The sequence below is a fragment of the Nanorana parkeri genome, unplaced genomic scaffold (genome assembly GCF_000935625.1).
Source record: "Nanorana parkeri isolate BGI_ZX_2015 unplaced genomic scaffold, ASM93562v1 scaffold14, whole genome shotgun sequence".
In the NCBI taxonomy this organism is placed as follows: domain Eukaryota; kingdom Metazoa; phylum Chordata; class Amphibia; order Anura; family Dicroglossidae; genus Nanorana; species Nanorana parkeri.
Window position 1 is genome coordinate 780,580 of NW_017306282.1, and position 27,245 is coordinate 807,824.

A 27,245-nucleotide genomic window follows, 5' to 3' on the forward strand; every position below is an offset into this window, starting at 1 on the left:
TTTACAAAGACTGTAGCATGGATTATGTTTCATAAAGTCAGATTAAGGTACATCAAAATCCATCAACAAAAATATAATGTATTGCAGCCAGTTCAAAAAAAATAACTGTTGATCTTGCCAGATATGTTGTATCCTTGCCACTTCTAGACTGGACTGAAATCTCAAACAATGCATATCAGCTTTCCAAAGTATTTTTTGGGAACTACAAAACATCTCCTCCCTATGTAGTGGAGATGAGGAGAGAGGGAGGTGTTTGTTGGCCAAATCAGGAAAGCATACAATCGGTGATGACACTGTTCCTCCATAAATACAATACAGTGCCACCCTGGGACAGGAAAAGTGTACAAATAAAGAAAAGACACCTGAAAAAGAAACCGAACGCAGCCACCACATCTAAGGACTGGTCACCTGCAATATATTATAGTTTGGTTTTTGGGCTTAGACACACTAACAGAAATTCAGGATTGCAGAAAATAATCAAACTCCTATTTCCAGAATGCTCAGAAAAAGAACAGACATTTTCAGTCTTAAAACGTCACCCATAATTCTTTGCTCTAAGCCAGCTACTCTCTTATCTAAAAATTGCCTTTTACAGTAAAAACATTGGAGGGAAAAACACATGAAATATGACAAGCCTTACTGGGGAAATTCTTTCCATCTGGGAAATAATATTCAGTAAATTCAATATGAATCGCAGACATTTCCTGAGGAAGATACAAGCTCTTCTTATTGCAGGAAATCATAGTTTTAGGGGACGACCGACATTGATCTGCTGTGGATACCTGAAAGACAATTATTTATTACATTGTCATCACAGAAGTCTGAATCTGTACAGTATTACATCCCCCCTACAGACACGTGTGGTCTATATTAAACAAAATGTATAAGAGAGGAAAGGGAGAGGGGTGACAAATGGAAGAGATGTGGAGAAGGGAAGATAGATACAAAGAAGGAGAAAGCTGGGGAAAAGAGAAGAGCAAGACTGGAAGGGAGTAGGGAGAGACAGGGCTGAGTAAGAGTGGAGTGACAGCAAGGGAGATAGAGAGTGAGGCGAGCAGAGAGAGAAAAAGAGGAGGAGGAGGAGAGAAGGAGGGACTGCATGTTAAGGAGGAAAGAGCGCACACAAGGAGGAGAAATAGTGGAGTGACAGCAAGGAAGATAGAGAGTGTGGTGAGCAGTGGGAAAGTGATAGGAGAAAGAAAGAAGGCGAGAAAGTGAGAGCAGGAGGAGAGAGAGGGGCAAGATTAGCAAGTGAAGGAGGAAGAATGCAAGGGGGGCAGAGTGTGAAGCAGGTAAATACAGAGCGCACGAGGTGGGCAGAGGGAGAGAACGCGAGAGGGCAGAGGGAGAGAACGCGAGAGGGCAGAGGGAGAGAACGCGAGAGGGCAGAGAGAATGTGTGAGGAGGGCAGAGAGAGAGAATGCATGAGGCGGGCAGAGAGAGAGAAGGCATGAGGTGGGCAGAGAGAAAAGACGTGAGGTGGGCAGAGAGAGAGAAAGAGAGAGAGAGGGGGCTGAGGTCTGAGGTGGGAAGAGAGAGGTGTGAGGTGGGGAGAGAGAGAGAGAGAGAGAGAGAGAGAGAGAGAGAAGGTGAACAGAGAGCATAAGGTTGGCAGAGAGAGAAGTGGGCACAGAAAGCACAGGGGAGGCAGAGAAAGAGCGAGGGAGGTAGAGCATAAGGAGAGTGGGAGAGTCAAAGAGGAACAGAGAAAGCGAGAACATGAGAAAAAAGCATGAGATGAGGGGAAAGAAAGCATGAGAGGAGGGAAAAGAAAGCATGAGAGGAGGGGAGAGAAAGCATGAGAGGAGGGGAGAGAAAGCATGAGAGGAGGGGAAATAAAGCATGAGAGGAAGGAAAAGAAAGCATGAGAGGAGGGGAAAGAAAGCATGAGAGGAGGGGAAAGAAAGCATGAGAGGAGGGGAGAGAAAGCATGAGAGGAGGGGAGAGAAAGCATGAGAGGAGGGGAAATAAAGCATGAGAGGAAGGAAAATAAAGCATGAGAGGAGGGGAAAGAAAGCATGAGAGGAGGGGAAAAAAAGCATGAGAGGAGGGGAAAGAAAGCATGAGAGGAAGGAAAAGAAAGCATGAGAGGAAGGAAAAGAAAGCATGAGAGGAAGAAAAAGAAAGCACGAGAGGAGGGGAAATAAAGAATGAGAGGAGGGGAGAGAAAGCATGAGAGGAAGGAAAAGAAAGCATGAGAGGAAGGAAAAGAAAGCATGAGAGGAAGGAAAAGAAAGCATGAGAGGAAGGAAAAGAAAGCATGAGAGGAAGGAAAAGAAAGCATGAGAGGAAGGAAAAGAAAGCATGAGAGGAAGGAAAAGAAAGCATGAGAGGAAGGAAAAGAAAGCATGAGAGGAAGGAAAAGAAAGCATGAGAGGAAGGAAAAGAAAGCATGAGAGGAAGGAAAAGAAAGCATGAGAGGAAGGAAAAGAAAGCATGAGAGGAGGGGAGAGAAAGCATGAGAGGAGGGGAGAGAAAGGATGAGAGGAGAGGGAGAGAAAGTATGAGAGGAGGGGAGAGAAAGCATGAGGAGGGGAGAGAAAGCATGAGGAGGGGAGAGAAAGCATGAGAGGAGGAGAGAGAAAGCATGAGAGGAGGGGAAAGAAAGCATGAGAGGAGGGGAAAGAAAGCATGAGAGGAGGGGAAAGAAAGCATGAGAGGAGGGGAGAGAAAGCACGAGAGGAAGGAAAAGAAAGCATGAGAGGAAGGAAAAGAAAGCATGAGAGGAAGGAAAAGAAAGCACGAGAGGAAGGAAAAGAAAGCACGAGAGGAAGGAAAAGAAAGCACGAGAGGAAGGAAAAAGCAGGAGGGGAGAGAGAGAATGAGGGGAGAGAAAGCATGAGGGGAGAGAAAGCATGAGGGGAGAGAAAGCATGAGGGGAGAGAAAGCATGAGAGGAGGGGAGAGAAAGGAGGAGAGGAGAGAAAGCATGAGAGGAGGGGAGAGAAAGCATGAGAGGAGGGGAGAGAAAGCATGAGGGGAGAGAAAGCATGAGGGGAGAGAAAGCATGAGGGGAGAGAAAGCATGAGGGGAGAGAAAGCATGAGAGGAGGGGAAAGAGCATAAGAGGAGGAGCGAAAAGAAAAGCAAATTTGAATTATAGGACGAAAGACAAAAAGATAGCCAAAAGTAAAGATGAAATGAAATAAACTTGCTGTAAAAGACTTATTATCTGGATGTTTAGGTTGCTTTGAACCCAATTTCTCTACAACTGCTCTGTATACGAGATGAAAAGACATGCATTTCCTGATAATAAACGGATGGGATAAAAGGTGTGATCATGTAATTAATGCAACTCTCAGTGTATGCACCTAGTGTGTTCTTACTTCTGCTTCACGCCCACTTGGTCAGAGACTTCAGATCTAGTGACAAACATCCAGATCTTTTACATTCTGCTACATGCAGCTATTCTAATACATTGACACCTTACAAAATGTATTTCAAGTGTGCATTTCACTACTGGCCTGGAATTTCGGCTCACCTGGAAAATATTAAAATCAGCCAGCCTAACCACAAAGGAACTGGACATCAGTTTTGATTTGTGCAGCTCCAGAGATGCTGTGGGTGAGGAGACCTTAATGCTGGAATCTGAACCTATAAATAAAAAGAACAATATTCACACCAATGAGTTGATTAAGTAATATTATAAATACAGTCATAGTTAAATTGACCCAACAGAATAACTGAACGTCTTGAAATATTGTGCTCCATTGGGGCAGCCACAAGACTAGTCAGAGCCCAGCTTCAGTAGAGTAGATGTCACAACCTGAAACTCTGAAGAGGAAGACCACAGGATATTCTGTTTCATCTCAACCCTTAGAGAAAACAGGCATCAGGTATCAGCATTAAAAGAGAAAGCATGAGGAGGGGAGAGAAAGCATGAGAGGAGGAGAGAGAAAGCATGAGAGGAGGGGAAAGAAAGCATGAGAGGAGGGGAAAGAAAGCATGAGAGGAGGGGAGAGAAAGCACGAGAGGAAGGAAAAGAAAGCATGAGAGGAAGGAAAAGAAAGCACGAGAGGAAGGAAAAGAAAGCACGAGAGGAAGGAAAAGAAAGCACGAGAGGAAGGAAAAGAAAGCACGAGAGGAAGGAAAAGAAAGCACGAGAGGAGGGGAGAGAAAGCATGAGAGGAGGGGAGAGAAAGCATGAGAGGAGGGGAGAGAAAGCATGAGAGGAGAGAAAGCATGAGAGGAGGGGAGAGAAAGCATGAGAGGAGGGGAGAGAAAGCATGAGGGGAGAGAAAGCATGAGGGGAGAGAAAGCATGAGGGGAGAGAAAGCATGAGGGGAGAGAAAGCATGAGGGGAGAGAAAGCATGAGAGGAGGGGAAAGAGCATAAGAGGAGGAGCGAAAAGAAAAGCAAATTTGAATTATAGGACGAAAGACAAAAAGATAGCCAAAAGTAAAGATGAAATGAAATAAACTTGCTGTAAAAGACTTATTATCTGGATGTTTAGGTTGCTTTGAACCCAATTTCTCTACAACTGCTCTGTATACGAGATGAAAAGACATGCATTTCCTGATAATAAACGGATGGGATAAAAGGTGTGATCATGTAATTAATGCAACTCTCAGTGTATGCACCTAGTGTGTTCTTACTTCTGCTTCACGCCCACTTGGTCAGAGACTTCAGATCTAGTGACAAACATCCAGATCTTTTACATTCTGCTACATGCAGCTATTCTAATACATTGACACCTTACAAAATGTATTTCAAGTGTGCATTTCACTACTGGCCTGGAATTTCGGCTCACCTGGAAAATATTAAAATCAGCCAGCCTAACCACAAAGGAACTGGACATCAGTTTTGATTTGTGCAGCTCCAGAGATGCTGTGGGTGAGGAGACCTTAATGCTGGAATCTGAACCTATAAATAAAAAGAACAATATTCACACCAATGAGTTGATTAAGTAATATTATAAATACAGTCATAGTTAAATTGACCCAACAGAATAACTGAACGTCTTGAAATATTGTGCTCCATTGGGGCAGCCACAAGACTAGTCAGAGCCCAGCTTCAGTAGAGTAGATGTCACAACCTGAAACTCTGAAGAGGAAGACCACAGGATATTCTGTTTCATCTCAACCCTTAGAGAAAACAGGCATCAGGTATCAGCATTAAATATTAGCCTGGGGGGGGGGCATATTCATTGATTTTTAATTATTTCCTGCCCGCAGCCCTGAAATGAGACTGTTTCAGTGGGACAAACCTGTATAACTAGAAAAAAAATATGGAAAAGTACATGTGTGTTCAAATACATTTTGTTGTGTTTAATAATGAACTCACCGCCATATTGCTGGGGCACGTTGGGTATGGTTTTAGAAGGTGAACTGGAGCTGTGATCTTTCACCGCTTGTTTCAGCATGTCCACGTTGCATTTAAATTCTTGAAGCAGCTCCTGTGCCCAGGAACATCTGGTTTTTGTGGCATCTCCATAGTGCTTCCAGTGGCAACAGCTGTCCTCTGTTATCATGGAGTATGGGAACATGATTAGATGTCAGGACTCTGGTAGCCACAGTAAGGTGTTATTTTACTAGCCATAAAGTCAAGTTGTATTTATGTAACTGCCCAATGAAAGAACATGCAGTCCACTATAACCCATCACTGTATTCTTTTTTGCTGTCAGTGCAGCATAGAGGGAACAATATGCTGAATCAGTTTGCTATGGGCAGAAACGATTGTTCTTTAAACAACAGAAAAAGCCCAGAGTAACCAGATATCTCATTTTCCTATGTTACCTGCATGTAGAAGATGAGAGCCTTATTTTAGCCAATTGCCCCCCGAGAGCCCTACGGGAATAGTTAAACATTCTGCCCGTTCACATTTCCTGCTTGGGGGCTACGAAGCTAAATTTGGATGTCTTTAAACGTGTAAATATTTATAACAAAGAAATCTTCTCAGACATCCTGTTAAATATGCATGCTCGCAGCTTCCAATCAACTGTACGCAGGTTGGAATACATTTCTGTATTATTTTAAGCTGAATATCTGGTAAAGCAGGTGGGATGCAGATGCACAGCTGGCATAAAAGGGATGATCTGCACGGCACTGCACTTTTAGCACATATATTGTTCAGCTACTCCCCCTCATCCAGCCCATGCGGAATATTTTCCTAATAATAAATACTTGCCCTAATCTAAAAATTCCAGTGATATCCACTGTGCTGGCCACCAGACACCAAGAGCCTCTTCTCTAAGATCCTCCCACTGCTCCAGGTTAAACGCACCATAAACTCCATTCATTTTAGCATTAGGCCCATCGAGAACCTGTCAGATGACAGGTTTTTCAATGAAATTAATAAAGTAAGGACAACTCTGTTCACCGGAAAAACCAGCAGGGGTCATCGTAATACACTTACTTAAAGATGGCCGAAAGATGGTAGCACCATAGATGTTTTAGCAAGTTCAGTTAATCTTTAATTGCCATATTAAGGCCCCATTCACACACAAATGGGCCTGCACGTACAGCTCCATGCTGCGTGCGGGGCCGTACCAAGTATCTGCCGGGAAGGACGGGGGCTGCGTGTGATTAGTACGCAGCCCCCGTCCTTCTCTATGGGGCTACGCGGCCGTACGCCCCCCTACACTCACCTCAATTGCAGGTCCGTAGGGGTGCGGGTGAGCGTATTCATACGCCACCAGAATGGATCCTGTATGCGTCCCGGCCAGAAAACCCGCACCCCTACGGACCTGCAATTGAGGTGAGCGTAGGGGGGCGTACGGCCGCGTAGCCCCATAGAGAAGGACGGGGGCTGCGTACTAATCACACGCAGCCCCCGTCCTTCCCGGCAGCTACTTGGTACGGCCCTGCACGCAGCATGGAGCTGTACGTGCAGGCCCATTTGTGTGTGAATGGGGCCTAAAAGTTACAAGTAGTCAATGCATTCCAGGGAGATCACCAGTCCCCCTTCAATAGGGCTGTTTCTCAGTACTATTCTGCTCTGGGATCTGTGTGAACATGCTAAGTGTAGACTCTTGAAGAAAAGAACACGCATGTAGCCTAGTCACGCAGATCTCAGAGCAGGAGAGTACTGAGCAATAGCTCTGATTAAGGGAGACTAACACGCCCTCAAAATGCATCAGCTAATTCTGTGACAATTACTCTGTCAATTAAAGATTAACTGAAATCACTAAAATAGCTGTGGCATTGGGAAGATATGAAGGCTGTGCAGAGAGGAGCAGGCCAACCACTATTGGTCACCAATACCCTACGATATAGGCAAGTCTATACTTGCCACTGCAAGAATAAGTGTACTTTTATTTTAAACAAGGAAACAAGCCCTATCTCTTTTTTTCTTTTTTTTATTTGTGATGGGAACAACAAAAACAGAAACCAGTAAGGCAATAATGTATTTTCCAGTACAGTCAATGTAATGTCGACCCTCTCACCATAGATTGAAGGAATAAGCAATGAGAAAGTACATCTAAAGGATTTGCCGTCTGTCACACATCAATGCAAATGCAGGTGCTTGGCTCTCCTCGCCCTCCCAACAGGATTTTCTGCTGTCAATTAATAATGTGCCAGCCACTGCTGCTTTTAGGTACGAGGGCTGGATGTGTCAGACCCATATACAACGTAGCCGGCAGAAGATTGAATCTGCCCTAAATAAAAAAAGGGAGAGTTTGGGTGCACAGGTACCAGAGACACAAAGAAGGTAGTAGCACCTGCCACAAGATCAGTGTGGTTTTTACAGCACTTTATATTGAGGTTATTGTCATAAGTCAATACCTTTAGATGTGCTTGCTCATTGCCTAGATAGTCAGCTAGCAAAATGTAATCAAAAAGCTGTCCACTACAAAACTATATTTAAAAACGCATTTTTTATACATTTAATCATTTGCTTCACAAACAGCCCCAATGAATATTCCCTCTGTACCCCGGTACGAAGGAGCATTATTGGGTTTTTACAACCCTGAGGAAATGGAAGGACTTCACTGAAATATGCTGACCTATGTCTACACTTCCCCCAACACTGCTACAGTGTGCTACCCACTTTGTGAGTTTACTACCTGCGCACTTAAATTAGAATTTAAGGACTATAAACTCATTCTATCACATTAAATGGATATATGGAGCAACAGAACAGTTACAACTTATCTCAGATGCATTTATTATTTAAAATGTACCTGCCATTAAGTTAATTGTATTTAATTTTATTCTTCTTCTCTGTTAATCTCCTAAAATGTCCTGGTTTGGCTGACAGATCAATTCTTAGTCTGTGTATAAGTTTCTCTCTGTTGGGATCCTTTTGCTAAAATTGGCTAAGCAGACTAAAGCTGGGCATACACTAGCCCAATTTTAGCTGGGACCTGCTGAAGTGGCTGCAATTCAAGCAGTGTTTGGGCCCATTTGCACCCCAGCACCCCCCCATGTTTTTAATTCGACTTTTGTCTCTGCTTAATAGTATGGGTATCTAGACAGACATCAGCACTCCTTCAAAAAATCAAGCATGTTTTCTGTTTCATTCCACAGCACTGAAACAGAAAAAACTAATTAATTCTTCAAACCGCATTGTATACACTGAAAAAAAAAAAACCCTTGCAATGACAGGGCCATCTACCCTGGCTTGGAATAATTGGATAGTACGGAGTATTGAGGGGGCAAACAAACTCCGCCCATTGGTAAACCTGAAATTATATTACCGAGTGCCACCATAAAAGTATGGTTTGGTATTTTGAATGCCTGATATAACAAAGATTAATAGACTTTATTTGATGGCAGGTTCACTCTAATGTGTTTTTATCAATTTGTTCTGCCAGACTGCAATATGTACAATAAATTCCCTAACGGACCAGCTAGGGGTAGATGCTGCACAATGACATACCTTCTCTGTGATAAGGATAGTAGTCGACGGTCAGCTGACTAAAGGACAACTGCATAGCGCCCCCAGTGATCCTCCGGTCCACCACTGTAAAGTAGGAGTGAGTGTTCACAACGTGTATCACATAATAACAATGATTCAAAAACTACAAGGAAACTGACAAACGTTTTGTTTTTAAGGACCAATGTAACTCATAGAAATAATAAAATAAACAAGTCTGGTCTAGAGTTCACACTAACAAATCACTAATTGGACTTAGAAGTAACGTGAACTAAGAAGCAACAATGTGAAGTTAACTATTATGACGACACTTAAAGTATAACTCCACATTTGCTGAAAAAAGAACCGAATGGGAGGATTTTCCAGATATGGGCACATGATCCCTCAAAGTGTTGTAATAATACTGAAACTCCTGGGAAAAGAACTAGACTAGAAACATGATTTTATTATTAAAAACACACCTTCGCCCCTAAAAAACATTAAATGAAAGAAGCATCCAGCTCTATTTGTACAGTAGTAAACACTACATCGGGGGTAGCAAACCTCCGGCCCTCCGGCTGTGGTGGAACTACAAATCCCATGAGGCATTGCAAGATTCTCACAGCCACAGACAGGACTCCTGGAGATGCATCATGGGATTTGTAGTTTCACCACAGCTGGAGGGGCAGAGGTTTGCTACCCCTGCACTACATACTCATATAAGGGGGGAAAAAAATACATAATATTCTCTTAGGTAAATGTATCGTTTCTATTTTTCACTTTTGGCATTTTCTGAAGCACTGGTGACGTAGTCAGGGCCTCCCAGCTGCCCCCCCGGGTAGGTTACATTATCAGTGCCTTCGGGAAACATGTCATTTTTTTTTTTTTTTAATTCTTCACAGATTATGATTATTATACAGGATTTATATAGCGCCAACAGTTTGCGCAGCGCTTTACAATATAGGGAAGACATTACAATCACAATACAATTCAAGACAAGCTGGTAAGGAGGGCCCTGCCCCTGAGGCCTTACAATCTAAAAAGGATGACAAGTAAACTAGCAGGCATCACCGTCTAGATTTGTGCATGTCCAACATCTGGTCCATATGGTCCAGGAAACGAGGAAGAAAAAGCTGGCCACTGATTATGTAAGTATTAAAAATGGTGGCACAGGTTTAACAGCATGGAGTGGACAGAGCTGTGAGAGTTTGAATTCCATTCATCACTGGGGCAAGTAAACATCAGTATCTGCATGTGTTTCCAAGGGAAAGTTATTGGATGCTGGAGGTTCATTCAAAGTGTGAATCGGGGGGGTCCGCTTTAACACTCCATTACGTAAAGGCTTGTGCGGCAATGATACTTTATGCATTATTTCAACCTGTAACAAAAGTGGGGTTACTTTTGTTTTGGAAAACAATGCAGACGCTTCCACTGCAAGCCTAATTTCAGCTTTTAGGTGCAGTACTGCACCTCAAGATAAATAATGGTATTAAATAATATGAAGTTAATTGGACTAGATAGAAAAATTATTTCATGAGTTTTGCCGGAATCATAAGTGATCTAAAGTGTTGGAATAGACAAAACTTTCATCTCTCCAGTTTTAGGGGAGTGTACCTCTTGCAGTTGGTGTCCTGCTGAGGGGATTCACCATTTCCATTTGTTATAGTGACCATTGTCTCCGAGCGAGAAAGTGATGTGAAATCCAAAATCAATTCAGCACGGAACAGAGACAGACTTCTTTGGCCAGCACCTGATGTACCCAGGGCTGTAGCACCAAGGAGGCATGAAACATGTTATTGTGATGGGGTTCCTTTGGCATTCTACTTACCAGGAAACCCAAAATGTTGCAATTGTTACTAAAACAAGAATACAGGGATGATCTTCCAATGGGGACACCTGTTCATGATTGGAATTCCTCTCACTTAAAGATAAAGTGATCTTATTCGTTTTACTCCTCCCCCCGACCTAAATGATCCCACCCTACCCCTCTTCCGATCTATACTTACCGAGATCCAAGGGCTGCTGCCCAGCTGTTTGTTGACATCCAGCACTGCAAGTCTCTCTCTCCTAGTCATGTCCATCTGCTGAGAGGCAGCCCCTATTAAAATCTATGGAGCTGTAATGTGCAGTTGTGGCCAGCATAGGGAGCAATGTGGCTCTGGATGTAAACAAAAACCAAACTGTGTCGGTTGGATATCGGTAAGTATAAATCGATAGCGGGGGTAGAGTGGGATGATTTAGTTTAGGGGTGGTGGGACAACAAGGATAAGTGCACTTATTATATAAAAATGAAGTATAAAAAAAAAAAAAAAAAATCATTCCACAGGACAACCATATTTAGAATTTCACTTTGCATTTGAAGTGAAACTTCAGACAAATAGCCAAATACGCCACTGAAATACACACTTGATCGGTCAAAGAATTGATGTATCTCACTACTGCAGCTAGCACTTTGCATGAAGTTCCACTTTGTACACCAAGGTGCTCAGAGACATCTGATGTTCCAGGCATAGAAAAAGACACTGATGGCACCAAGTCTGCTCACCTTTCTCCTTGATGTGAATGTCATCACAGATGTGCAGGTCCAGGTGGGAGATGACTAGGTGATATGAGGTTTCCTTCACATCATAGTCTCGGAATAGCTTTAAGATGGCCTGGTTCTGCTCGGCGGTTGTGGTGGACTGTTGGGTCTTCACATGCTGGGAGCTTGCAGGAGGTGTCCAGCTCTGAAAAAGTAAACAATGCATAAAAATCTATTCTTTCCCATAACTAATTCTGAAGTTCACATTTGTCTTTTACAATAAGGCACTGCAAAGGGCAGCAAGCCACAGGAACCAAACCGCTTTGTTTATTGCAGTGACTGTGGTTAAGAGATGAAATCCGGCTGATATGGCAGTCGGGAGCTTGTTTACGTGCCAACGTCGCTATACAGCGGCAACAGCAAAAGGGTTAAAGTGCCACCAATAGCAATGATGAGGCCTGGGTGGGCACTTGAGATGACGCTTCATTGCAGTGGCAGCAAAAAGGTAAGCAAGGAACTATGCAGAGTAGAACAGGTTAGCGTAAATTGTCAGCAAAAAAAGAAAAAACTTTTTTCTCTAAAAAGCGGTTATTGTGATTAAAAGCTACGGTAGCCCTGTAGTCACCTCTGCAAACCATTTGCTGCAGACTGGTTACATTGCATACCAAGATGCTGCCTTGCATCAGTGTTTTCAGCCTGCATGTGCACTCCTTCAATTGGCCATTCGGTTGCCTATCAGGTCATAATTATAAGTCTGGAAAGCACTGTGGATTTTGTCAGCATTAAATACATTAGAGAAAAAAAAATTACAGCTCATCTCCGGCCAAACATTAACCCCCTCCCGTACTCCTCTTATCCACCCTGCCCGTTTTTTTTTTCCTTGTCTTATATACTTACCCTCGTCGGTGCCATTTCTGGTTGTGGGGGAGCCTTAAAAGGAGAACTATGGGGTTAGGGCTTTTCCCCATAGTTCGCCTTAGGGTAACGGGAGGACACAAACTAGCGTCCTCCCGTCACCCTAAGCTCAGTATACCGCGAGCTACAGCTACAGCTCGCGGTATACTGAGACGCAGTTGCTGAAGCGGATCCCGACAATTATGTCTGGATTTGCCCAGCTGCGTGAGTGACAGCTGGCTCTGCCTATCTAGAGGCAGAGCCAGCTGTACCCGCCCCCTCCCCCGTCCATTCCGCCAGTCAGCGCTGGTGGATCGGAGCGGGGAGGGGGGAATCCGGCAGAGAGCTGTGACAGGATCGAGAAGTGAGCGAACGCCGGTATGTGTTCGCTCACTTCCCGATCTACTGAGCCGACCTCTGACAGTCTCATCGTCACAGGTCGGCTAGAACTATGAGGTGAGTGAAAAGCACTCACCTCATAGTTCTCCTTTAACCCAGTGCTGCAAATGTGCCTGGGCTGGTCGGTCCCTGACAGTCCCCTCGCAACTATCAACTCCCCTTTAGCCAAAAGGAAGTGTACACGTCACGCAGACAGTGACTTGAATACAAAAAAGGGGCCGGGGTGGCTTTAGAGAAGCAATAAAATCACTAAAGTGACATTTTACACTGGCACAGATAGAAAGGTAGTTAGGTCACCTGTGTGGGCTCTGAGGTCCTGGCCATGCTTTTCCTCTGCTCGGTTGACTTTTCTATTGCTTCACTGAGAGATTTCGCATACTGGACCATGGCCTTTAACTGTGAGTCTGTCAGCACCCACAATAAGTCGTCCAGGATCAGCACCAGCTTCGAGGCCACCACATTACAGTCTTTTAGCTGTTGAGACAATGAGAATTATAGAAAGCACACATGATGGTGTCAGTAATAAGAGCACCTAAAAAGGGAATCTGTAGATTTGTACATTTCTTTAAAATATATATACTGTATGTGCATGTGACCAGATGAATACAAATTATTTTCTCAATTAATTTCCTGAGATTTGGACACAAACAGTAATAAATACCATACAGCCGTTCCAACATTTCCTTACACTATCCAAAACTAGGAAAAAGTTCTGTTGGAGTCTCATTTTTATATTTACATTTCTTAAAAGGGTCTTAAGGCGACACTTTGCCCCAAATCGGCCCAAAAAATCTTCAAGGAAGTTGCCTGCAATAGAAGAGGCATTACACTTACCTCCATGGTGGCCAGAGTCTTCAGCATACAACACTTGTGGGATTTTCAGATCCCTATGTCATTACAGGACTCAGCAGAGACCTAGGGGTCGACGAATGGTAGCAAAGCACGAAGCAGGGAACAAAAGCATCCAACAGGAGGCTTCAGTACTTGAAAAGGAGGGAATGTAGGAGACATGGGCTGCTGGAGAAGCAAGTATACCCCTTCTACTAAAGACAACGTCCATATAGATTTTGTTGGGGAGAGTGACCGTGGTGCTTTAAGAGTTGGTGTTCCAATAGGTAACTAATCAGTTTGATCAATATTTACGGCTGCATGATCGGACTATGATTTTAGAATCAGCGACTGGTGAGGTTCTGTTCTTGCCCCTTTCTTACATGCATGGTTTTTCTCCTCCCTCTCTGGCCCCCAGTATCAGAACAAGGATGAGAGCATCGCATAAGGCAACAGAGCCTAGGTGGATCATAGTACTGGCTTTTCCATCCTGAAAGTCGGAGAGCCAGCACAAAGAGCCACATAAATGCAAGACAGAAAAAAGCACAACAACCTCTACATAAAAACATCCACTATACAGACAGAAACCGATCTTCCATCCATACAATGAATGCCACACTAAGCACATATTCCCCGACAGATGGCGGGGACACAGAGATTCTGTATCTTGCAATAAAACCAGGAACATTGGTACTCACTCTCCTCTTCAGCGTGACTCTAATTTTGGACTGATTGGTGATGAGGCGGACAGGGGCGCTCATTATTTCATGATCGGAACTCTGAATGGCGTCTGCTTCTATCCGGATCATCTGCCAGTTTATCTCTTTAAACGTCAACACCTTAGGAGACAAGAAAGAAAATCTAATCAGCTAACGTTGCACTTGTCAGTTCTGAGATTGTAAACTATGGGCTTATTGACACTCGTTCCAAAATATGTATTATTGCAATAAAAGTAGAATGAAAGCCAAAACTTTTTTTCTTTTAGTTATTGATAGAGTAAGGAAGGGTTATAACCCCTTTAAGCTTTTTTTGCCATCTGTGTCCAATTTGAGAGATTTCCTTTCACTTCCTGTCCAATAGCCACAACAAGAAGTTAGAGGAAGTCCCCCCAAAGTGAAGGAGTGGTGAGCAGGGTCACCAAAACTAGTGTCCCCATTAGATGATTTCCCATTTGTCCCTATTCTGGTGACAACACAAAATTTTGGAATTTCTTTCATTTTCAATGATAATGGTCACCAGGACAGGGGTGAGTCTCCCTAATGGGAGCACAGACAGCAATAAAACCTAGGAGGTGTTTTCATCCCTTCCCACTCTAATAAACAATTAAAAAAGAAAAAAAATTGTCTTCAGTTGCACTTTAAAGCTGTGGTTCTCAACTGGTGGGTTGTGACCCCATGTTCAGTGGGTCGCAGCATGCCTTACACTGCACTAGGTGGGGCACCTCAGCCTCCCCATAGCGCGGCATTGTCACTTTTCCTGCCGAGCATCTATTCAAAATATGCTGCCTGGTGCTGGTCAGTGTCAGCTTGAGGTGGGGTGGGCTGGGGATATGCCCACAGGGGAGCTGGTGTGGGAGGTTCGTTGCATTGCCCATTACACCTCCCGCCCACAGTGAGGTGCGACTTGGGTTGTGAATGAATGGCCAAGCACAAATGTGGATCCCGAGGTTATAAAGGTTGAGAACCACTGCTTTAAAGCATACGCAAACCATGGACTTCTCTTATTTGCTCCCTTTTGGTCAGTAAGAGCTCCCCACTAAAAAGGATAAACTGCTTGTTCTGCCTACGGCTTAATGACTAGGGTGACATATTTCCCTTATTACTCACCCTCCAGTGACCAGCACCCTCCTCCATTGTACAACGCTCCGGAATGTGGGCTGGCCCACGACGTCCTCCAATACAATGCGGGACTCTTGATCCTGCAATCTATGGGATGACGTCAGAGAGCTGCAACCGGACTGTGGCACTAAAGTGAAGGAAGCCTGTGGGAGCATGGTGAGGTAGTGTGAATAAATAGAGCAACACAGTGTCTTAGTAGTTATCACTTCTGCCTTGCAGCACTCGGGGTCTCTGGTTAGGATCATGGTAATGACACTATCTACAAGGAGTGTGCATGTTCTCCCAGCTTGCGTGGGCTTCCTCTGGGTACTCGTGTTTCCCACACTCCAAACACATGCTGGAATGTTAATTGGATTGTAAGCTCCATGGAGGACAGGGACTGAGGTGTGTAAATCGCTGTGTAAATTGTCGGCGCTATCTAAATTCCTGTAATATTAACATGTAATAATAGAGATCTACAGTCTGTGATCTACAGTGATGTACTCTGTCTATTGTCACCTTCACAACTTCCCAGAAGCTGGCAAGGAAAGACCCCACAAACAACCTCCCAGTAGAAAGATTTGGGGGTTCAAGCCTATTGTGTCTCTTCTGCTTTCAAGGATGGCAGGTTGTGATGCGTCCAGTTGAAAAGTGGCACTCCAATGAAAACTCATTACCAACCCAGATGCAAACCCTAAGAATGTAGGACAGTCACCCATCCAGTTAGATTTTGCCTACCTCTCCACGCTGCGGGTCTTGTATTCGAGTGAAGCGCAGATCGCCGTGTTGCCAGTTGGCATTGACGCTGTATATCCTTAGCTGGGACAACTCAAATGAAGCATTGAATGCCTTGGCTTTCATGCGGATGACGATGGAATTGACAGACAGGGAGATTCCTTCTACTACTTTCTCTGCAAAACCATAGTCACTGGAAGATTAAATAAAAAAAAAAAGTCAAACATTGATTTTTGTCATAATAAGAAATAAGAGTCTGAAAATGGACATAAACAGATATTAAAAGTAGAACGTGAGCCAAAAATAACAAGATAAAACGAAACAGCCCATTGAAAGATAAAATAACAAAACCAGTGTTTGCTGCAATAGTCTTCATCAGTCCTTTTGTCTGCCACTAGATGTCCTCAGTCTGATGGCCAATATCATTCAACCCACTTCCTCTGAGCCCAGCCCATCCTGGACCCACCCCAGCCTGTGACTGTATAGTGAAGGGAGAGGCAGCACAGTGATCAAACTGCTCCTATAAGCATGTTTCTTGTCAGCACATGAACTGATTGGCTCCTTGTGCTGCTTCTTCCTATCACACTTTAGCTCTGCTGTATGAGGCTGATACCAAGTCAAATTCAGGTATTACACTGCTTGAATTTAAAAAGAGACTATTAATGAATACAGAGCGCATTCATTTGTTTCTTTACATCTGCCTAGAGTTCAGCTTGGAAATTAGACAACCTATTTAGTTGTTTTTAGCTCAGTCTTATATGTCTGAAAGTGGAAAGAAAGGTTGCTGCCAAGTCTGAAGTACTCCTATCACAATTCAATACAACTTCTAGCTGCAGGGATTGTAGTCCACATACATAATTTCACTCACTAAGCCCTGATGAAAGGGGTGTTTTTTGGACCCCTGAAATGAGCTGGATACTTTACTTGAATGTCCCCTGACCCTAATGGGAAAAAGATGTATCTAAACTATATTAATTAGTGTGGAACTTCAATCCCTACATCTACTTTGCTTTATCTCTAGCTACAGCAACACAATTCTAATGCTGCTCTTATACCGTTCCTAATAAATGGGTCAGTCTCTAGCTGTGGCAAGATGGATCTAGCCAACTGATCACTTCCAGAGACGTGAAACAGCCAGTGCTTCCAGGCATGTGGGAGCATGCGACTCTCTCCCCTTCCTCCTAAGATGCAGCTGTGGAAGGTTTCGTAACCAATTGCCAGGCCCAAGTTCGGTCAGATGGGAATAGGTCCTGGGCCCTGGGATAGCTACAGCCTTTGGTAACAGGTTGCATAAACTGCTCATCTTGCTGCAAAGACTTCTATGACTAGCATGTTTTCTAAAAACATGTTCACCCTTAAATTATATTTTTATTGATGGATTAAGTTAGTCCTTCTTGCATGCATTGGGAGGTGTTTTGTAGTCCCACCCTCGTGCGACAGCACTGTTCCTCTACAGATACAGTACAATGAGTGGGGACTGTCATTATAGGAGAAGCACCATATTACTAGAAGGATCAGTAGCTACCAATAAAAGGACAAACACCCTGAAAAAGAAATCTAATGCAGCCAACATATAAAATAACTGGTAAGCTGCAGTAAATCATGTTTTTTTTTTCTTGGGTTTGGAAACGCTTTACTTGAGCCCAAAAACAACAGTAGAAAAGACGATAAACTCTTGGACTGTGCAGCCCATAAATATTTCCATGTAACAGCGCACGGTGCTATAAAACTGGCTAGTAACAGGTTTGATTTCCAAGCTCATGATAAACCAACCAGCATAAAACATACATCCTTATTTGCAGCATAAACACGGCGATATCACAGGCTTGATTAACGGCCTGGGGGGCCGCGTGGCGTTTCAGGCTGACAAATCGCCCCAAAGGTGACATCAATCAGAACAGAGCTGTATGCATTCAGAAAATATATTCTGAACTCCACTGCAAAAGCCCCACTTGTTATAGTAATATTTTGTACATGTAGACTGTGGGATATATAAATCATTTCACCAGAAACATTTGCTCCTTCGCAGTTCAACATCACACAAGAATAAATGTCTCATTACTGGAAAGATCGGAAAGAACTGACAGTGTTCCCTTTAACAACCCTTTATTGCAGGCTTTCTCAACGTGTGCCGCGGCAAAATGGGTTTAGAAAATCCTCACATTTTTTTTTATTATAGCCTGCAGGTGTCCTTTCTCATTTTAGCACTTGCTGCCGACAGCGTCTTTAGCGGCAGAGGACATCATTGGTTGCTAGGAATCAGTCGAGTGCAATGCGGGATGCTGGCTCGCTCCCTGGCAACCAATATGGCTGGAGGGCGGCCTGCACAGCAGAATTTATAAAGACCTTAGACTCACTCTGCAAGGTATGCTGTGCAGGCCGCCCCCCAGCCACGGAGAGCGCAGGGAGCCATCCTCTCCCCCAACTGGAGAATTTGAATGGCGTGAGCCGATCCTAGAGCTCTACACACTAGGAGCCCCCGATGTCCCACTCAGTTCCGGTGCTGGGGGGATCCTGCACTGGCCAGGCATGGCATGTATTTCATCTGTGCATTTTAGCCGTTTGGCTGGAGTTAACTTTTAGCCACAGTGACATTTCAGGACACACGTATGGCCATGGTACACCATGCCTGTAAAATGTGTATGCTGTAGTATTTGTTTGCAAAGAGATGAATGCTGAATAACCAGAAAGGTGTCACCCCATGCACAATGCTCTGTATCACTGTACACCAGCCTCTTCTTTCTGCATGACACTGTACGCATTGCTAAAGTATGCGTATCCCTCTCATTAAATATACACAGTCACGTTTGTTTTATCAAGTCAGGCGCACCAGTTAAGACTGCGGATGACATAATCCTGCCAAATATTTGCACTAAGATGGTTAAACAGCATAGATCAACTAGTGCTGGAGCACTCATGCACCAAGGAGGTCACAGAGCTTCAGGCTCCCACTCTTCTGGGAAGGCTTTCTGCAAAGTTTTACAGGGCTATTTCACAAAAGGGTGAAGAGTTTGGAGAAGGCAGGAGAAGTGAACAATCTAGGACAACATAGCTGAACTGGAGAGTGAGCTGTATTGGAGAATTTTAACAAATCAGCTATTTTGGTCTAGATTGTTCACTTCTCCTTGTTGTGGAAATTTTACTAGGATGTGTTTTTAGTGTATTGTAATGTTTTGTCATTAGTCTCTCAGTGTCTAGGTAAATAGACACTGGGGGGTTAAGCCATTGGAGTAGATATCTTATGCGCGGCGGAGCAGTGTCTTTTCGGCGAATGTATGAACGCCGGCTGGGGCCCCCGTGCAATGCATGGAGTTATTGGCTTGCGTGGATACATTTGTTTGGAACGCAGTATATGAAAGGAACGTGCGTTTGTTCTCTCTGGTGTGCCTGATCAACACGCTAGAGATAATGACGTTGTCCCTGTGAATGAGCACACGAGAATCCTAGTAACGTTATGTGGCATTGATCACTGAGCAATGCTGGATAAAGTCACTCCGGTGGTGATAGATTATTCTACTAATGTGATTGTTCCATCACTTCCTGTCTCGCTGTTTGAGACACCCCTTCCTGTCTGACATCACTTCCTGTTGGGCAGGTATAAACAATAAACATACCTGTGTTCAGGGCTCTTAGCATGGGATTATCAAGCAAGCAACACATGTCTCCTGACTCTACATGACTCTGAAGGGATACTTCCAGTCCTCGCACAAAAGAGCGTAGTACAACGGGGGAAATTCTTTGCGTTTGGCGCAGCTTAATGCAACATGGATTTGTGCGTTGAACCAAGTGAATTTCCATAACATCCTGCCTTCTCCAAACTTTTCACCCTTTTGTGAATAACCCTGTTAGTTTCTGAAAATGTGTGCCTATTCAGCCAAAAAAGCATTTGTGAGGTCAAGTACTGATGTTGGATGAAAAAATCTGGCTCAAAATCAGCATTCCAATTCAACCCAAAGGGGTTCAATCAGGTTGAGGTCAGAGCTCTGTGTTGGCCACTCAAGTTCCTCCACACCAGACTCATCAACAATGTCTTTATGGAGCTGGCTTTGTGCACATAAAAGGACCTCGCCCTAACAAAGCTGGAAGTGCACAATTGTCTAAAATGTATTTGTATGCTATAGCATTAACAGTAGTCTTCACTGGAAACACCAGAAAAAGCACTTGCAGGAGTCTCCACATGCAGATCGAGGTAGGTGTGATGGTCAAATGTTCACAAACTGGTGGCTATTTAGCCACTGTATTCAAACAGCCGGTTCGCTGGCGCTTTGTTCCGGGAGGACGTACCTGGAAGTCTTCCCGTGAACACATTTGTGCGCTCTCCTGCCGCTGCTAAAACCACTGCTCCTGCTGTCATTAGACAGTGGAGAACAGCGGCTTTAGACACAGAGCTGATGGGATCTGCTCTGTGTCCTGTGATCACTGCAATTGGTTATCACAGCGACCACATGGCAATGTGTGCATTGCTAAGCTCTTCCCTTCCTCTTACATCAGAGGGAAAGGAGAGTGAAGGGAGTAATGAATGAATGAATGAATGAGTCATTAAAACCATATTTGTTTATTCCTGAGTTTAGCTAATTAACACACACACACACACACTAGGGCCAGTTTTACATGGCAGAGGACAATTTCAACAGAATGTTTTTGAATTGTGGATGGAAACCCACACAAAGTAGATAATGTGTCTGGTGGTGGTTTAACCCCAGCACTGCAAGAGTCCTAACCACATAACCTCATGACTTGTACACATAAATTGCTACTCACCTTTGCCCTGAAGCAGTGACCAATGGCGAGGGCCCATTACACGAACGCGGCTCCTCACATGTGCTCATTTCCATAATGACTTTGTCTAAGGACTGAAATAAAGACATTTAAATTAATTACTAAGATAAGTATTTATAACCATATAATATTACACCCAAGAGCCAACATCATAATACATCAGAAAAAAACAAACATTGTGAACATTTATAAAGCTCACCTCCAGATACAGTTTATTTTAGTTTTTGAAAGAGTGGGGAAGCCAAGTTTTATTTGTCATCTATGCCACATTGAGTAGATTTCCTCACTGCCTGTCCTGGAGACACCCTATTATACCTAGACATACAAGGTGTCACCAAGAGTACAAGATTCCCTGAATTCCTTCCCCATGACCATTGTAACACACTGCACAGAAAGAAAAAAAAAGATACATATGATGGTATAGAGCAGTGTTTGCCAACCATTTTTTTCAGCCACGACAACCTGAAAAATCTCAAGGCACCCCAGTCTACAACGTAAGAAACATAAATGTTAAAATGTAGAAGACAAAATGTGGCTCCTCAAAATAGGGCTGCAACAACTAATCGACATAATCGATTATTGAAAAAGTTGTCAACTTTTTCAATAATCGATTAATCGGCTTCCGATCAGTTGGCCCTGTTCACAGCTCCACACGCTCCACCTCCTCCCCGCCTCACACTCACCGCCCACCCACAATTGGCACAGGGACGCGGGGAGATGTAGTAAGGAGGATCAGGTGTGGGGTGATGACAGCTGCCGATAGACAGGTCCGATCTCAGAAGCAAGTTGCTGGAAGACTGCTCAGATATGCCTGCACTTTCCCACACATGCTGCTCTATAATGTATTGCTGGTATTTGTATTCCTCTATAGCTGATGGTACATTGTGCTGTATATTATACATAGGAATACAAATCCCAGCAATACATTATACACTGTATGTATAATGTATTGCTGGAATTTGTTGTACTCCTATATAGCTGGTGGTATTCTGCATTGCGTTGTATAGGGGACTACAAATCCCAGCAATAATACATTATACAGCGCAATGCGGAATACCACCAGCTATAGAAGAGTACAACAAATCCCAGCAATAATACATTATACAGTGGTGCAATGCGGAATACCACTAGCTATAGAGGACTACCAAACCCAGCAATAGTACATTATACAGCGCAATGCAGAATGCCACCAGCTATTATGTACTATTGCTGGGATTTGTTGTATTCCTCTATAGCTGGTGGTATTCTGCATTGTGCTGTATAATGTACTATTGCTGGGTTTTGTAGTCCTCTATAGCCGGTGCCATTCTGCATTCATTGCTGTATAATTTTACACTTTCCATTTCACTATATTGCACACCACACTATCTTTTTTTCTTTTTCACTTCCACCACTCCAAGCTTGCTCCTGTGATGGACTACAACCTCAATACAAACTAGTAGTCCCATCACTGGAGCCTTTTTTTAAACTTTATTTTATTGTTTATCCGATTAATCGAACCTAATAATCGGCTAACTAATCGATTTTGATAATAATCGTTAGCTGCAGCTCTACCTCAAAAATCTATACTAGACCTTTATCCGAGATAGAGGTCTGGTATGAATTTTAAGGGGGACTTTAAACAAAAAAAAGTGTGGTTCCCCTTTAACATCAGAGTCCCCCTTTACAGCAGAAGAAACCGTTCACATCAGAGTCACTCCCTCTCCAACTAGGTACTCCTCGTCAGATTAGAAGCCCCTCTTTACATCAGTGTACCGCCTTTCACATCAGAGTCCCCCCTCTCAACCTAAGAGCCAATCTTCACATCAGAAGCCCCCCTTTACCATCAGTCTCCCCCTCTTTCATATCAGAGCCATGATGCTGTGTGAAAAGTCTGAGGCACCTATGAGGAAACCAGAAGGCACTCTGGTTGAAAAAGGCTGGTATAGAGGTGCACTAAGAGCGCCAGTTTATCACAAGCAACATTCTGATTGGCTGCTTCACTCAAGAATATCAGACCGTGCAGAAATGGTTTGAAAAACCCACCAAGTCACGAACAAAACCACCTAAATATGGTTTCCTAAATGCAATGCCATTACAGTGTTAGTACCCATTCCCACCATATAGCTCAAATGCCTAATGCTACAATGCTCAGCAGAAGGAATCCCATTGTTTTCAATGGCTCTTGGTGACATCTGAGCATTCTTGTAGTAAAATATCTGCCGCTGGAAAAAGTACATGAGCTTCTTTTGGGGCAATGCTGAGCATCTTGGCCCCGATAGACTTCAATGAGGGCGCCTGAAAAATGTGGGAAAATTTTAGCGACGTGCTTCAAATGCCTGAAATGCTGATGTTTTGTTGTAGAATTACTACTAAAAAGCTGCAGCCAGCAACCAGCAACACAGAAAGTCCACCAGCTTATTGCAATCAACCCAGACACTCCCATTCAGGAACCAGTTTGTAAAGGACACGGTGAATCAAACAACTACCTGTTCTGAACAGAAAAAGGAAGGATCCTGCAACAAAGTTTGTTAAAATCCTTGCAATGCACTTTGATCACCCAGAGGGGAGGGATTCCTTAAATCTGTTTGGCGTTTTGTTTTTTTTTATTTTGAAGGGGTTAAAACTAACAATCAGAATAAAATGTACGTTGGCATTATAAGAGAAAGCCATCAGGGGGCCATATTGAAAAGTAAAACTAACCAGACTAATTGGGTGAGTCTTCAGCTTAGTCCATGGTATCTGTAAAACATTAAGGAACATTATTAACAAAGACTGCATGAAAAAAAATAAAAAAATATAAAAAACACCAAAAAAAAATACCGAATAAAATATTTATTTATAATAGAGGGAATACAATTTAAACTATGGGGCATTTAAACCCCTGAAGCTGAACTCCGGGCATAAAAACTTTCATTTAAATAAAATTTCTCAATAGCCACAATGGATATAAATCCCTTTATGTGCCCCAAATGCCCTAGGAATCACAGATTGTAAAAGTAGCAATGATGTCATCACTGTGCTGTATATAGCCTGGGCAGAGAGCAGAACTGTGGGAGGGGCACAGGCTCCACCCACTACAGGCTGCCTGCAGAAAACTACAGGAGGGGGGTGGAGACAAGACCAAAATGTAGTAGATCCCATCGCACTCCTGACCGGATAAAGTCCAAATGAAAACTGGGGGGTGCCGAAAGTGACAGCGAATGCCTCCGCACATCAAATGCAAAATACCATATAGTCACTCGCACTCCGTTAGTAGATAGCAGTCAATCTTCTGACTGTGACTGTTGTTTGCCTGAAGAAGGGACTGCCTGGTCCCGAAACGTCGCTTTGTGTATGTGACATCATGTTCAGTCAATACAGAAGATTGACTGACATGATGTCACATACACAAAGCGACGTTTCGGGACCAGGCAGTCCCTTCTTCAGGCAAACAACAGTCACAGTCAGAAGATTGACTGCTATCTACTAACGGAGTGCGAGTGACTATATGGTATTTTGAAAACAAGACCAGTCACCCTGCACAAGGAGTGAGAGCAGCAGTGACTGGTCTTTATCACAGGAAGCTACTGCACAGAGAAAAGAGTTTCCACTTTGAATTGGCTGGTCAAGTCCCGCTTTAAATAAAAAAAATCCAGGCACAAATGGTATTAACCCTTGCAGTGGGGCTACCCTGACACTGCAAAGGTTAACTGCTCAATTTTTTGCCTAGGGTCAAAACATTTTTTTTTTATTCGACTGCCTCTTAGACCGGACCCTGCAGCGGCTTTCCTAGTCTGCTGCAGAGGTTAAAGGCTCCATAAATCATCATGTCCAATACACTGTGGATGGTGAGGAAACTGACCATCGCTGCAGCAGAGGAGGAGACAGGTTGGAGGGAACACTGCCAGCTCCCAGGATTCAATGAGTATAACTTTTTTTTTTTCTCCAACCTAGGCAAAAATGAGCAGTTGCCCCTGGCAGTGCAGGGGGATTCCCACTGCAAGGGTTAATACAATGTGTGCCCGGAGTTCTTCTTTAAGTAAAAATACACAATCTATTTATCCTGGAGTTCAACTTTAAAGTAGATCTAAAGCCAAACCTTTTCTGTAGTTTTAGATAATGGTAAGAATGTGTCACCTGCCAGGCTATTTGGGTTGGGTTTTGTTGCTGTGTGTCCCCCCTGGGGAGATTCCTCCTCTCTATTTGTCTTAGTGATGACTGTCACTGAAATAGAAAGTGCCTTAAGATAAGGAGAAGTCCTCCAATGCAGACATCTCTTCAGAGGTCACAACTGTCCAAGAGGAAAATTCCCCTCACTTTGAAGACATTCTGGGGGGAATTTATAGAAACTGGAGCAGACAAAATCTGAAGAAGCTGTGCATGGCAACCAATCAGCTTCTCTCTTCAGTGTGTTCAGTTAAGACTTGAAAATGAAAACAGAGATGCTGATTGGTCACCATGCACAGCTGCTCCAGTTTTTGATAAATTTCCCACCGCTGTTCAAAATCATTTTAAAAGAGAACTATAGCAAAACCATTTGTGGCTTTAGTTCTCCTTTGGGTCACAGAAGTGCATTTACTAATGTACTCCTGTGACCCAATGTCAGCATATATCGGGCACGTAGCCCGTTATATACTGACAGGGCAGAGCAGCGCTGCGGATCCACAATAGGAAGTGAAGGCAAAATAAAAAGCTGACAGGGGTTTCATTATGCCCTACTCTATCCAAAATAAAAAAAGTTTGGGCTTTAGAGCTCATTCATACATACAGGCATGGATATAGTATGCCCCTGGACACAGACAGTCTGCATCCTGGGACCTAATGTCATACATGTACGCATGTATACGCTCAGATAAGCATTTACCAGCACACAGCTAAGCCGGTCTTTGATTTGTACAGGTGGCTGCACACAATACCTGTGACTCCTGGGTGCAAAATTACACCCATTTTAGTCCTCTGCACCAATGGAATAAGCCCTTAGGCCCCATTCACACACGAATGGGCCTGCACGTACAGATCCGTGCTGCATGCGGGGCCGTACCAAGTAGCTGCCGGGAAGGACAGGTGCTGCGTGTGATTAGAACGCAGCCCCCGTCCTTCTCTATGGGGCTACGCGGCCGTACGTCCCCCTACGCTCACCTCATTTGCAGGTCCGTAGGGGTGGATACGATCACCCGCACCCCCTACGGACCTGCAAATGAGGTGAGCGTAGGGGGGTGGTACGGCCGCGTAGCCCCATAGAGAAGGACGGGGGCTGCGTTCTAATCACACGCAGCACCTGTCCTTCCCGGCAGCGACTTGGTACGGCCCCGCACGCAGCTGTACGTGCAGGCCGATTCGTGTGTGAATGAGGCCTTAGATATACTTCAAATGCAGATGGTTAGCAAAATGTGGAGGGGGACCACGAGAAAAGTGAAATGGGCAGCTTTGTTACTCTTTACAGGAACTGAAAGAGGAAGTACTATGATTTGTGGTGTAAACTTTATTTATAACCCAGTTCTACATATTGGAACCCCAAATCTCTCTCACATCTAAATATTCCAGTGTAGGTACATTGGGGAGCTCCATACAGCATTGACCCATGTCCTGAAGGCATCTGTAGTCTTGACATATACAAAGAAAGATTTTACGACTGATAGGAGGAAGAAACTGGTTAAGTTGAACCAACCCGAATAGAAGCTTTGTTACAGAAGACTTTGTTGATGGAGAGCCAGGTGGGGAGGTCCAGCATGTTCTGCAGCACATCTTCATCCAGCTCCAGGTTGGTCAGCTGACCTTCTCCTTTAAGGGTGCTGAGATTGATCTTGTCAGGGGAAAGGTTCTTTGTGAACCTAGACAAAAGGGAAAGACTTGTTAAAACATAATTTGCTATGACATAATTTTTGAACTGGGGGCACATGTCGGGCAAGTTCACAAAAATTCTTCTGCCTGTGTACGATATCAGTTTAACATGAAGCAAAAAAATCAGACCAAACATTAGAGTGAAGAAGAATTAGAATCTGATGTGTTAGAAATTCTATGTAAACTTGATCTGAGTTAAAGCAAACCTGTTCTTTGTCCATGCTCGCCCTTCCCTGCAGCACAAACTCACCTTTCCTTCCCTCCCTCCCGCACCTTTCCATTCAGCCACAGGAAATGAGGAAAGGAACCCCTGTATAAGCTCTAGTTGCTCTAGGTTTACGGAGGAAAAAGAACTGTCTCCCCACCACTATTTACCAGCTCTTGGCCAATCAACAACCACCAGCGAAGTCACACGAGAGGAAGGGGAATAAATGAGTCACATGCTCGCCATATTGTGAGTATTTTTCAACAGGTAGGGAAATCTGGGAAAATATCAAAAGGGGTCGAGAGCTCCACCTACTGGCAGCCTATGGAAATACAGAACATTTATATGAATAGTGGCTGTATGTGAGATTGTACTTTTTAGAAGCGTTATCCCCCCGATTATAATAAGAAAAATATATATAAAAACATAAGTATCCTTTATTGTCAATGCAGAAAGCAGGGGGGGCGGGGG

At 43.8% G+C, this 27,245-nt stretch overlaps 1 protein-coding gene across 1 annotated transcript in view; it reads right to left on the reverse strand.

Annotated features, from left to right (window-relative positions):
* UHRF1BP1L (UHRF1 binding protein 1 like) overlaps positions 1-27,245 on the reverse strand; it is a 79,382-nt gene that overhangs the window by 29,994 nt on the left and 22,143 nt on the right. Inside the window, exons 2-12 of the mRNA XM_018558046.1 lie at positions 26,397-26,559; positions 23,450-23,488; positions 20,750-20,841; positions 15,992-16,181; positions 14,135-14,275; positions 12,906-13,082; positions 11,340-11,520; positions 8,819-8,902; positions 5,282-5,458; positions 4,749-4,861; positions 641-782 (exon numbers count right to left, since the gene is read on the reverse strand). Of these exons, the coding sequence (XP_018413548.1) occupies positions 641-782; positions 4,749-4,861; positions 5,282-5,458; positions 8,819-8,902; positions 11,340-11,520; positions 12,906-13,082; positions 14,135-14,275; positions 15,992-16,181; positions 20,750-20,841; positions 23,450-23,488; positions 26,397-26,559 (1,499 nt within the window). The remainder of the gene's footprint in view (positions 1-640; positions 783-4,748; positions 4,862-5,281; positions 5,459-8,818; positions 8,903-11,339; positions 11,521-12,905; positions 13,083-14,134; positions 14,276-15,991; positions 16,182-20,749; positions 20,842-23,449; positions 23,489-26,396; positions 26,560-27,245) is intronic.